At 27.5% G+C, this 13,280-nt stretch overlaps 1 protein-coding gene and 1 pseudogene across 3 annotated transcripts; both read right to left on the minus strand.

The window, feature by feature from the left end:
* Window positions 1–2,477: 2,477 nt before the first annotated feature.
* On the minus strand, window positions 2,478–8,864 carry LOC105434621 ((-)-alpha-terpineol synthase-like). Of its 3 annotated transcripts, none has more exons than XM_031881064.1 (7): window positions 8,606–8,864; window positions 4,904–5,192; window positions 4,141–4,522; window positions 3,729–3,947; window positions 3,488–3,626; window positions 3,126–3,374; window positions 2,478–3,026 (listed from the first exon to the last, which is right to left on the minus strand). In XM_031881064.1, exons 1-7 carry the CDS (start codon window positions 8,843–8,845, stop codon window positions 2,730–2,732), a joined length of 1,815 nt encoding a protein of 604 aa, XP_031736924.1. In that variant the 5' UTR covers window positions 8,846–8,864; the 3' UTR covers window positions 2,478–2,729. The 3 variants fall into 3 exon arrangements, with proteins under 3 accessions (XP_031736924.1, XP_031736926.1, XP_031736925.1); XM_031881065.1 differs by having other exon boundaries at window positions 2,786–2,968; XM_031881066.1 differs by lacking the exon at window positions 8,606–8,864 and having other exon boundaries at window positions 4,141–4,508; window positions 4,904–5,062.
* Window positions 7,073–7,191, minus strand: LOC116402284 (annotated as a pseudogene).
* Window positions 8,865–13,280: the final 4,416 nt, after the last annotated feature.

Below are 13,280 nucleotides of genomic sequence, written 5' to 3' on the forward strand. Positions count from 1 at the left end.
ACATACTTACCGCTAGTATGTGGTAAAAAGTAAAAAAAATAGATGAACTATAAATTTTTGTAATGACATGTGACAAAATTAAAAACAACGATGTGCAATATATACACATGAAAGAAAAATAAAACATCACGATGGATGTTGAATTTATTGAACGGATACCATAAGTAAGATTATTTAATAAAATAAATTTATGAAATTTGTGTATTGGATCTACATTATACATTTTAGAAGAAAAAAAATATCATAACACTAATATTTATAATCCTTCTCCCAAATACATACCATTATAACACTACTTATCATATTCCTTTCATAGACACATACTATCATAACAATAGGACTATTATAATACTAGGATTATCACAACACAAATCCTATTATAAATCACTCCTTCCCCTAAATGCCCAATAAGAGGTTATCTTTTATACTAATATTAGTTTGATACTAAATTATTAAGTTTAGTTTGCTCACACTAAAATTTGAATTTTGAGTGATTAGATTTGTGAATATTGAAACGTGAATTTTTTATACATTAGTGTTTATTTATTTCTTACGTAACGTGTGATGTTTTAGATTAATTGGGAGCCTTACAAAATTATAATGAACAATTTGTCCAAATTTTGTATTTTTGTAATTAAGAATGCTCTAGAATATATGGCTACATCATAATATGTACGATATAGAATGTGGAAGAAGTGCCACCTTTGATAGACATAAAGCCAGACTGGTTATGATAGTTCAATGACGATGATGACAACATTTGGCTCAGGGTATTTTGATTCAGAGGCCAATATAGGATATTTTGATTGAAGGGTCGATTCATCTTTTCATACATGCAATAAATACGAACTGGATCGTAGAAAACATAATGAATATTTGTACTATGAAGTACATATAGAGGTATCAGATCGGCAAGAGCACCAACAAGAATCAAATAATCAAGAGGAGTAAGAGCAACATAGAGTTCAAAGTCGATGAAGACAACTAGCTCCAAATCGATAGGTTGTGGAACACATTCATTTTCTTTTAATTCTTAGGTGGATGCAAAACATTAACACAAACGAAACATTTTAATTTAGACTGATTTTTATTATTGACCAGCCCCTTTAAAAAACGATTCATCTTAATTAGAAAATATAATAATAAATTTCCATAAAATTTAAAGACAAATGGAAGAGAATTAAAAATTTCACTAAGTATTGATTTAAATTAATTGTTTAGATTAATTACAAATTATAAATAAATCTTTCCTATTTCTCTATTTTTTTTTTTTTTACAAACTACAATATTCCTCCAAAACAAAACTCCACTCAAAGTTTATTAATGATAACATAAAAATTTTATTGCTAATAAATCTTGTTATATATTTATAATATTTTAAGAGTGTTGTTATACCCATCAAATCATTAGCTTTAAAAGTATCCAAGTTGTAATTAATTTTTTATTTTTGTTTTACACACTCGTTTCATCTTCTTTTTTCACCAATGTAAGAATACAGAAAGGTAACTTTTTGTTTGAGATATTCAATGGAAATTTAATACTATGTGTAAACAATTATTCTTTTTTGTAGTTGAAGGTTTTGAAGGTGGGTTCCTTCATGTGTTGTCGTTTTTTTTTTTTTTTCCTTTCTGATCTTCTACTTTTGAAGAACTTGATTAATTTCTCCTTTACCTCATTCAATCTCTATTTTTACCTTCCAAAAAGTTGTGTTTAAGCTCAAGGTGACAAACTTATAAACGAAGTTCTTACTTATAGGTTCTCATTTTGCTTCTATTTCTCTTAATGAACCTATTGAAAAACTTTACCAAAAAAAGATCAAAGAAAAAAAAAAGAAAGTGAGCCAATTGCTTATTAGTAGTTATATGAATCAAATCACAACCAATACATAAATAAATTGTTTACATGGTTCAAAGTAGCTTCCGATTGACTAGAAAAAAATTGTTTAAAATAAATCAGAAAAAATTTTGAAAGTTTTTTTAGTAGCTACCTAAAATTTCAAATAGAAAATAACATTATTAGAAGAAAGTAAAGAGTCTCCCATTTTAGGCTCTTCTAATTTAATAGAGATTTGACGAACATGTGCTTTTCGACCCACACACAAGAGAACCTTCTCCAATATTCTTCAAAACGATCATTAAAAGAACACAATTTGCTCTTAAATGTATGAGTAAAAGTTTGAAGAGCCTACATTAAGGAAAGAATAAGAAAAAATTAAAGAGACTTGTAAATTTAATATAAAAAGATTTATAATAATAAGATGGTAATAGTAGAAAATTTAAAAGTTAATTGATAACCTTTTAATAGTCTTTCTATAACCGTATAATAGCTATCACTAATTAGTTGTTATATTTCTTATATTCGCAATATGTAAAAAAAAAAAAGATGTCATGAACTGCTCATATGATACAATTTTTCAAAAGTAAAACCGAAAGATTGACATCTTCAAAGATATATTGTGAGGTATAACTTCTGAGCAATGACACCAAAACATCAAAAGATGCAATTTTATAACTTCTTAAAATGCTAGATATCGAACAGATATCATTTGACTTTGAATGATACAATTGATATACTTGCAAATACGGTAATTTTCTTAACAAACCCCAAAAGGAAAAAACAAGATCTCCTTGGTACACAAAACTATGTTCCTAACATTTTGCATATAGTGACCTGCATGTATTCATTCACCACAATATACAATATTTTGAAGTTTCTAATTATGTATGAATCTAAGCAGACTTGATAAATAAAGATAATACACGATCCTTGGACTCATGATCTTCAACAGTGTGCCCATCTCTATGTTCGTAGACAGTATGAGAAATTCTTGCAAGATTTAAGACAATTTCAATGAAACCCTTAGAGAGTAATGGTGAATTATTCCAAGTTTGAACTTCATCATTCAATTTCTTCCATGATTCCACAATTAAATCCTCAATATATAGTCGTGCTTCTTGTTCCGAAGCACCTGTGTCATTCATGAGACATTGTATAGAGTTAGCGACTTCTCCTCTCTTTGCTTCCTCCTATGTAAGAGTTTTAGAAAAATATCACTATATTAATACTAAGAAATATTCAGTACTGTATATATAACTAAGATAAATTTAAAAAGAATTTATACGCACCGATAATGAAGCTAAGTCATTAGTAAGACGAAAGATGATGGATGAATATCGAATTATATTTGGATAATCTTGCAAGCACTCCAAAGCCTCTGTTGTTAACGATTTAGAGGTGAAGACATAAGCATGAACAAGAAGAAGAGATCCTGAAACTGAAATCCATGCATTCTCTAAGTACTCTTCAAATGTTGGTTTGTAATTTGTGTAATACCACTTTGCTTCAATCAAGAATGTTTTGCATAAATCCGTCCACTACACAACAATTTGATTGTAAAATGAATTAATTAGGATTTCATAATATTATAATTAAGTTTGAATTAGCACAAAAAATGACGTTGAATAATAATAATAAAGAAATCCTTTACCATTTTTCTTAAATATGGAATGACATTGACTCCATGATCCTTTATTGCATCAAAAGCCATGTCATTGATGGTGTTGTGGAGGGCAATAAAACATATTTGCATGTAGTTTGGTAATGAATCAATTGCACCGATATCCCATCTGAAAGTTTAATACATTTTTTCAGTACAATACGAAATATAAAGACCAAAATAGAAATCATCGATGGTTAAATTTGATTGGATTTAATGGTTATTAAATTACCTCTCAACAGCATCGGTAAAAAGTTGAAGTTCGTCATAAGTTCCATAGACATCATAAACATCATCAACAATTGTTATTAATGAAGCAGTTTTTGTAGACATTGTTCTAAGATATTGAAGATGAGGTTCACATCCCATTCCCACAGACCAAAAGAAATTAGCCATCAATCTGTCTCTTGCAAACTCAAGTTTCTCTCCAAGCCCTGTGCTCTTCCACCACCTTCATATACACCAAAACGTCCACTACAGTGTATTAATAAAGAGGTACGAAGATGAAGGAATGGAACAATATTAAATGTAGCTACGAGGATAACTATTTAAAAACAAATTTTATCTTTTGGTACGTAAAATATAGTTATTTTAGTACTACACCTTAAACAATCATTTTCAATAGACCCTTATTGATTAAGTACCTGGAGACATCTTTTAGGTCATCTTGATGAATGGATTGGACAATGTTGAAGTCTAACTTGGCTAAATCCAACAACACCGATTTTGAGTTGGGTTTTGTTCGATACACATTATCGATAAACCACCTAGCCTCCAATATTGGCATTCTCCAATGAAATGGGAGTTGAAGAGCATGTCTTATCTTAGTACAAATGATTTGATCATTATTATTGGATTTAAGGTATTTTGAAAGATGTTGGATGGCAAATTGTCTCTGTTCATCCATAAAGCTTTCATCTTCCATTGCTAAGAAGGAAGCTTCATAAAATGATAACATTTCTTTAGCTTTGTCTTTGCAATTACAAGTCAAATTTTCTATCTCATTCTTAAACTGTTTGAACACGTCTGCATATGTAACCAAACAAAAACATGTTATAATATCGAAAAATAAAGAATACATATAAAACATAAAATAAAAGAACCCATCAATATAAAAATTCATGAGTACGTACTTCACCAATAATGTATTTGTTGCATCCACGGCCGGATAGAGAGAGAATAGCTTTATTAGAAAGAATCTTAAAATACATAATGAATACGCACATCTAGAGTTTAGAAGTGGCCGATACTTAATCGCTTAAAGCGTCATGCAAAATTCAAGACATATCGAACGAAATGCTTAGGAAATTAAATATCATTTTAGTTTTTAAAGATTATTTAACGGATTTGTTTAGATATATATTATCTAAAATGAAGAGCGGTAGAAATGAGAGATATGTGTGTTACCTTGAGGGATGTGATAACCATGTTGCCTTAAAATTCTAAAATGAAGAGAAGTGGCATATAAGCTTTTGTTGTTGTTCCATTCTAAACCTTCTTCTCCATTGTTGAATCTTTCATTGATTATCTCTAACATTTGATTTATTTCCATTTGAAAGTGATATGAGATTCCCAACCGTTGCAATTCATCAACAACTTCCAATCCTTTCAAACTATCACCAACCAATGGTTCTTTGTTGAGCATCATTTTCACTCTTTTTATTTGCATTTCCCTTCGATTTAAACATCTATCATCCTTACCAAACAACTCTCAAACTCATATTAACTTCGAATGTATGAGATTAGAAGAATTTTCAAATATAATAAAAGTAACTAAAATATTTATAAAATATAGCAAAATTGTTATCTATTAATAATAATATTGATGACATTAATAAAAATTTATCTCTCTATCATTAATAATCTAAACAAATTTATATACTTTCCAAATATATTTAACAATTGATCGCAATTTAGAATAATTCTCCATAAAAGATGTTTAATTTCTATCTTAGGAATGGATGATGTAATGTTTGCATCACTTCCAAAAGAAAAAAGTGAAAAAATATTATTATTATTATTATTATTATTGAATTATATTCCAAAACTAATTGAGTCATATCCACCTTTAAATTTTAAATAGTACAACTATTTGGTCTTTATTTTTCAAAAAGATTAAACTTATAAACTATTGTGTAGTGTTTTGGTCACAAGCTTTTTGATCTCTCACAAGCTTTCTTCTAGTGTTTTATAAAACAAATGAAAACTAAAAATAACAGGTTTAAAAGTTTTATTTTTAGTTTAGAATTTAGTTGAGAATATAATAATCATCCTAAAATAAAAAATTGAGAGAAAATAAGCTTTAGTTTTAAAAAATCACAAATAGTTGCCAAACCCGCTTTAATTATCCACATCATCATAGTTAATATCATCATAGTTAATTTAGAACCGTTGCAAATATAATAATGATGTTCAAATCATTGGCGAACATGAAACAACAACGAAAAAAAATTACAATTATAGATATAAGCTCTCAAAGTCTATCATAACAAAATGATCGATCATTGAAAACCTAATGATATGATAAATTTTCAAATTTACAATTATTAATCATCATCGTCACCTCTTTCACTACTTCTTTCTTTTCTAAAGTACAATTGACACACATCAAAGTGATAAAAGGTCTACAAAGTGGTTTTCATTTTTGTTTGCAATTACTTACGAGCAAGTCTATGACAAACCTAATGATATGTCATATTGAGACATGTATAACAAATGAGTGAGTTATAAATTGTCACTTGATAATAGACACTTACATTAATATCTATTTAACACATTGTCAAAGTAGAATTATTTAAGATATATTTGAAAAGTGTGTATAGATTCTTTAATCAGATGTTAGGGCAAATAATAATATGTAAGATCAATAAATGAACGTGGATGGGTGTATGATATTCTCCATTTATAAATAGAAAAAGAAGTTAAAATAATAGATATGGTAATGATGGTAAGATAAATAAACTAACACACCAAAAGGTAAAAAGTATATACTACTTTTAGTACATTTAAAATTTGTTAAATTTTACTTCATTTCTACATTCAAATGTCCATTTTCAATTCCTTTGCTTTTGAGTTTGTAAACATTACAATCAAATTTAAAATATTTTTAGATACATCACAATAATAAAAAAATCTCACAAATATAATAATATTTTATTTTAACTCTAAGCATCTATCACTGTAATAGATTTATTACTAAAAAAATATTATTGACGATGTTTGAGTCGATCGATTGTTATTTTTAAAAAAATGTTGGTAAACAATTAATTTGTTGCTCTCAAATGGTTGGAATAACTTAATCTTAAATTTCATCCCTACTGTTTGTGTATTTTATGGTTGATTTTGATATTTTACAATCAAAACAAAAGAAAAGGCAATTAGGACATGTTTAGTAGGCAACTCAGTTAATTTACTTTTACTTAGGGTGAAATACGAGGGCTTTCCAAGTGGTCATCCAACTTAATACTGCTCTCGTTCAAACACGCTTAACTGCAGAGTTCCTATGACAACTCAAATAGTTAGTTTTTTATGATTTTATATCTATGAGTTCAATAAATATGTGTTTGGTTTTTTTAAGGGGTGCAACACGAGGACTTTCCAAGTGGTCACCCAACTTAGTACTACTTTCGCCCAAACACGCTTAATTGTGGAGTTCTAATGAAATCCGGTGCATTAGTGCTGATATGATCGCACCTTATAAATATGTGTTTGGTTGGTCCTCCCATGTTTGGAAGATTCTATTTCGAAAGACTATTTAAATTCAATTATCTAAATGATGCAAATTCTCATAATTGTACATCTTTTATGTTTCTAGAATATCAAGATTTAGAATTCAAAATTTTTAAATGTAGTGTTAAAATAAACATGATAAAACAATAACAAATTAAAACAATATTTCATCTGATTAATAAACTCAATTATTTTTTGTTAGATTAAAAAATATATACACATATCTAGGGGCAAGAATATAGATTGAACTAGAATAATCAAGACTACCCAACTCATATTATAAGGGTTGGGTTCGGTTAGGTTAAAATGTGGATTGAATTGGGTTAAAAAATTGGGTTTTTTCAAGTTAAGTTAGGTCTTGGGTTGAAAACTTTGGTTCAACTCAACCCAACCAAAATTAATATAATATATATATATATATGACCCAAATTAATATAATATATATATATATATATATATATATATATATATATATATATATATATATATTTATTTAATAAAATAAAATAATAAAATTAGGTTAAGGATGTTCTTCCCTCGTGCGTCGCTCACAACCTCCCTCTTTGATTTTTCTCTCTTCGATTTTTCTCTTCCATCTCAGTCTCACCTCAGTCTCTGGTCTTCTCCCTCACAATTGGTGAGTCCCACCTCCGTTTCTGACTCCTCTTCGATCTTCTTCGGTCATCTCCGTCATTAGTTCTGATCATCATCAGAGTCTCTCTCTCTCCCTCTACGATCATCTTTGTCGTCACCGTTAGATCTCATTTTTCCCATTAGAAAAAAAAAAAAACAACTTAACAACCCAACCCATATTTTACGTGTTGGGTTAGGTTATTCGGGTTGCCAACCAATATAACCCGAAAATATGGGTTGGGTTGAGAATGTCTCCTAACCCAACCCAACTCAATCCAATTACACCTCTCTATATATATATCTATACATATACATACATCTATATATAAATATACATATACATCCATCTATATATACACATGCGTGTCTATATATATATATTACAAACCAGCAACTATACCCAACAACAATTATATATAGTATATGAATCATCCCAAAACAACAAATTATACCAAAAAAAAAAAAAAACAATTATAACATAAGACAAGTTCATAAATTAGTAATGTATAATTTATGTTCAACGTAGTAACTATAATTAGTTTTACTGTCTATAAATATATTTTCAAACACATATTGAAAAGAAAATAAATGGGAATTTCATATTACCTATCCAAACTTGTTGTTATTATTATTATTATTATTATTTTGGAATTATTTCTGCAGGCACATAATATAAGAATGGTAGAAGCAAATCATACAAGGAAAATAACATATGTATAAAAACTAAATTTCTTATCAACATATTACCATGAATTCACTGGTCAACGATTGAACAAACTCATACTTCCAAATAGGAGATCGGTAATTTGCAGATCGTCGAACGACAGAGTCATCGTAACCATTTCGAACATAATTAGTCGACGACTTAGCCATGTGGGAAGAAACATAAAATTTAGGATAAGAAATAGGAATATTGTTTTGTGTGGAGGGAAAGCAAGAAATGGGGGAAAGAAGAGGAAGCTGAAGAAGACTCATTCTCATATTCATTTAACAAAACAAAACTCTCCCAGTGACTTTAATGTTTGAAGCAAGTCTCTGTGCTTTTATAGACATCAGTTTACTAAAAAAAACTTACTGTTCTACACGATAATTAATTATAAAAAAAAACCGATGAATTTTTCTTTTTAAATATTTTGGTACGATGGTTACAGATATAAAACAGGAGTAAATTTGTCTGGAGAAATGAGGACAGATACTACCCATGAATTTATGGGATTTAGAGAAAAAATAAGCTGACATTGTATGTGTCAATACATTTTTTTGTTGGTCTAAATTTAATTATTTGAATTTTAACATTTATAACTGAAAAGAGTTACGTTGGTTTATGGAAAAAGTTCACTCTTCAAAATATATTATTGGACATTATAATTTGTTTGGAGATATTTTCCTTATTTATGAAAGTGAGATATATTGCAATAATATATTATAGACTTACCATATATTCTATAACACTGTATACAATAATTTTGAAAATGAAAAAAGTTCATATGCCTAAAAAAACATACATGCCTACAATGAAAAATAAAAAAAAAATGTTATAGACAATACTTGATTAATATATTGGTTACTCGAACGCATAATATATTTGGTACACAATTTTTGTACCAAGATCGTTTAGATTTGCCAGATTTGGCTATACGATTGTTTACCCAAATCTAAATAAAGGTGTACTAATATCCCAATATAAAATATTGATCGTTTAGTTTTGGCAGATTCGATTACACGATTGTTTACTTAAATCTAAACAATCTTGTAACAATATTTCAATATAAAATATTAATATTTGGTACACTGAGATTCTTTTATATTTGGTATACAAAAATTCTTTTATATTTGGTACACAATCATTTAGATTTGACGATCGTATACCAGTATTCCAACGTTTTGTCTTTTAAGATCCTTTGGTACATGATTGTGTAGCAATATCCAACGAATTTTTTCAAGCTTCTTTGGTATACGATTGTTTAGATTTGGCTACACAAATTTCAATGCTCAAATCTAAACGATCGTATACCACTATACAACAATTTTTTTGAGGCCTTTTGTATTTGTTAGATTTGGTTGCAGTCGAATCTAAATCAATCTTGTACAAATATCTCAACGATTTTTGTTCAAGATCGTGTACCAAGATCTTTTATATTTAGTACACGATCTTGAACCAAATAACACTTTGAAAAGAATAATACAAAATTTATGATTGATTGAAAACAAAAATCATGATTTTAAAAAAAAATGTAAAAGAAAAATTGGAGAACAAAAAATAAGAAAGAGGATGAAAAAGATGGGCAAACCTTGAATATTTAAAAAAATGGTCGACTTCATAAGCATTTTGATTTTGTTATATGGACCGTAAATGTTTTGGTGTTTTGTTATATTTATGAAAACAAACCTATTTATATATAGTGTGGGGTCATCCGTTTTAGGGTTAGCACTTTCTTATATTGACTTTATAAAGATCATTCATTGTAACACCTGAAATATTAAGGTAATTTTGAATTTAATTATTTAATTGTTATTTAATTATATTAAATTTATTGGGTATTATTTTGAGGTAATTGAATTAGAATGGTTTAGTTATGTGAAAATTGAAATTAATTAAATATTTGATTTGATTGATATTTAATAGAGAAATTTTTAAAAATAGTAAATTTTACAAAATACTTACTGTCTATAACAAATTATTTCACTCATAGTCATTAATAAATTATAGTGATAGAAGACTATCATTGATAGAATATAAAATTTTGTCATATCGTGTAGATATTTTAATTTATTTTGTTATTTTTTAAAAAATTTTTATTTAATTAATTAAATTATTTTCTTCGTATATTTTAGAGAATTAAATTAAATTGTATGTTGAGTGATTTTAATTAAAATTGTTAATTTTAAGAATTTTTGTAATTTTCCATTTAATATGGTTAATTTTCATAACGTAACAAAACACTAAAATATAACTCACGTAACAAAAACAAAATACTCATGAAATCGATAAAATATAGTCATAAATTTCATATTTGTCTTTGATATTGCAAATGATTTGTCACTTCTCTTTCTTCTTCTTTTTTGCGATTTATTTATCTTCTCTTCTAGATTTCTTCCGCTCTTCTTTCAGATCTTCTTTCATCTATATTTATTATTTTTCTTTCGTTCTTCATCTTTACTTTTCTTTCTTTCAGCCTCTCTTCCTGAATATCAAGATTATTTAAATATCACTTTGATATTATCTAAATGGTCGTTTATCTTTACCTAGTCAACACAATTAATTAGATTTGAAACTTTTCTCCCATAGTTTAAAAAAACTACATCATTTCGTGTGAATATGATCTAAATGATCACTTTCTTAGTCAATATGATCGTTCAACATGATCAACATGATCATTTAGATTTGAAGTCCTTTTTCCCATTTTTTTAAAAAAATTACATAATCGTATGAATAATAATCTAAACGATCGGTTACCATAGTTAACACAATCATTTAGCGTAGTCAACATGATCATTTATATTTGAAGCATTTTTTTCATCGTTAAAAAAACTACACGATCGTGTTGATACTACATATACGATTTTGTATTATTTCCTACATTATCACATATCATGATCGTTTAGAAGAAGAATTACATGCGCACGTGTGGTCAATTAATGTTGTGTTGACTGAAGTAATTTTGTTATTTTTTATTGTAGGTCTGTGAGTTTTTTTCATTTTCAAAATTGTTCTATACAATATAAATATTGTAACGGTTTGTTATATTTTTAAAAAAATCTCATTTATATATTTATAATTATTGTGAAAAAAAGAAAATAATTATATTTGTGAGTAAAATATAATTATTTAGGAAAAATTAATTACTTTTTGAAAAAGAATCTGAAGAAATGGTTGGATGTCTTATTTTGATTTCTGGAACGGAGACAAGAGAAAAGTTGATTGGATGATAGGAAGTAAAGAATTTATTAGGTAAGAGAAAATTTTGATTGAATTGTTGATAAAAGGAAAAGAAAAAAAAAAGAGAAAAATAATGATGATAATAATAATAATTATAACTATTTTATTTAAACAAGTCCTTGTTAGCGTGCACTTCGTCTTCTCTATCTTCTCCTTCTACAAACCCTGGTCGCCATCTGGTACTCCTTCTCCCTCACGTCTGTCGAACCTCATTCAAGCTTAGACGAAGACGTCTGACCATTCATCCAACTGCGTCTCTGTCTTCATGAGCCAACGGCCTTGCACCAGTCCATGTGTCCTTTCATGTCAAGGCCAATTTCAGTCACTTTTGGGTGAGTATTGGTTGGGTTTTTTTTATTGAGTTTTGGATATACTCACTTTCTTGAAAATAAATTTATAAAAATTCTTATGCTCAACGTTACTTTAAGTGATATCCATTTATTTTGCTACCTGAGAAAATGTTCCTATAAAAAATTATTTTTTGAACAAAATAAAGAGAATGGAAGAACTTTTTTTTAATATGAAATAATGGTAGTCTTTTAGTTCTCAATATGTCTCAAACAGTCACTTCATTGATCAAAAGTAATTGTAATTGATTGACCATTTTAAAAATAATAATTAAGGATGTATAACATTTTAAAAAAATTCTAAATATAACAAAACTATGATTGATATACTTTTATCGTTGATAGACTCGTATGGTTTATTAATACAATATAGTCTATCGATGATAAACTTCTATCACGGATAGTATTTTGACAAATTTTACTATATTTACAAGTTTTTTAAAATGTAGTTATATAGTTAATTATTTTTAATCTAATTGCTAAATTTGCAATCATTCTTAAGTAAACTCCCAATTATTGATTGAGAATTCACTTTACAACAAATTTCTCATAAATACAAAACATTACAATTTATCTTTCTCAAAAGTTGAGCCTAGTGATTTCAAAATCAGTACGGCGGATGCTATTAAAAAATTAAGGTAATTATAATAATTAAGATTGGGTTTTTTAAATAATAATTTAAATATATAACGTTATTTAAAAATTGTAAATATAGCAAGTTAATAACAAATTTATCGTTGATAGATTTCTATCCGATTTATAATCTATTAGTGATATACCAATATTTTCAATATATATCAGTGATATGTTTTCATCTACAAATTTTACTATATTTAAAAAAATTTAAAATAATATGTTTTTATATATGGTAATATAGTTGCTATATTTGTAACTTACCTCGTTATAAAAGAAGAGTTACATAAAATAATAAAAGATGTGACGATTCATAGTACCCATAGTACAATTATTGGTCCGATTTCAAATTCTGAAAAAAGAAAATGAAAATGAAGACGGATAAAAAACACAACAAAAACGTGGTTGTTGATTGTGATACCCCTGCACTTCACTTTAGACCCCACAGACTCTTTTTCATATTGGAAGAGGAAACAAGCTAAGCCCCACATAATATGACATA

The sequence above is a fragment of the Cucumis sativus genome, chromosome 2 (genome assembly GCF_000004075.3).
Source record: "Cucumis sativus cultivar 9930 chromosome 2, Cucumber_9930_V3, whole genome shotgun sequence".
NCBI lineage: Eukaryota > Viridiplantae > Streptophyta > Magnoliopsida > Cucurbitales > Cucurbitaceae > Cucumis > Cucumis sativus.